This window comes from Geospiza fortis, unplaced genomic scaffold (assembly GCF_000277835.1).
Source record: "Geospiza fortis unplaced genomic scaffold, GeoFor_1.0 scaffold80, whole genome shotgun sequence".
Classification (NCBI taxonomy): Eukaryota; Metazoa; Chordata; class Aves; order Passeriformes; family Thraupidae; genus Geospiza; species Geospiza fortis.
The window spans coordinates 557,530-558,265 of NW_005054551.1; the positions used below are offsets into that span (position 1 = coordinate 557,530).

Here is a 736-nt window from a genome sequence, read left to right on the forward strand (position 1 = left end):
CGCCCGGCCCCGCCCCCCCCCGGGCGGCCGCCGTGCCGGGCCCGGGCCCGCGCTGCCCGTGCTGACTCGCCGGTTTTGCCCCGCAGAGCAGCCTCAGCACGATGTCCGTCAGCAGCCACGAGAACCGGAAATCCCGCTCGAGCTCCAGCTCCATGAACATCCACCTCTTCCACAAACCGGGCCACGCCGACAGCCTCCTCACCCAGCTGAACCTGCTCCGCCAGCAGAACCTCTTCACCGACGTGGTGCTGCGGGCGGGGAACCAGAGCTTCCCGTGCCACCGAGCCGTCCTGGCCGCCTGCAGCCGCTACTTCAACGCCATGTTCAGCGGGGGCCTGAAGGAGAGCAGGGATGACGAGGTCAACTTCCACGACTCGCTGCACCCCGAGGTGCTGGAGCTGCTGCTGGACTACGCTTACTCAGCCCGGGTGCTGATCAATGAGGAGAACGCCGAGTCCCTGCTGGAGGCCGGGGACATGCTGCAGTTCCAGGATATCCGGGATGCTTCGGCCGACTTTCTGGAGAAGAATCTCTACCCTGGGAACTGCCTGAACATGCTGCTGCTGTCCGATGCCCACTGCTGCGAGCGGCTGCTGGAGCTGTCCTGGAGGATGGCCTTGGCCAACTTCACCTCGCTCTGCAAGACTGAGGATTTCCTCCGGCTGCCCAAAGACAAGCTGCTGGAGCTGGTGGAGAGCGAGGAGCTGGAGGTGGGGGATGAGAAGCTGGGCTACGA

The 736-nt window shown here is 65.5% G+C and overlaps 1 protein-coding gene across 1 annotated transcript in view; it reads left to right on the forward strand.

Moving 5' to 3' along the window:
- The first annotated feature begins 91 nt into the window (after positions 1-91).
- LOC102037913 (ectoderm-neural cortex protein 1-like) overlaps positions 92-736 on the forward strand; it is a 3,264-nt gene continuing 2,619 nt past the window's right edge. Inside the window, exon 1 of the mRNA XM_005429510.3 lies at positions 92-729. Coding sequence (XP_005429567.1) covers positions 102-729 — 628 coding nt within the window. The 5' untranslated portion in view covers positions 92-101. The remainder of the gene's footprint in view (positions 730-736) is intronic.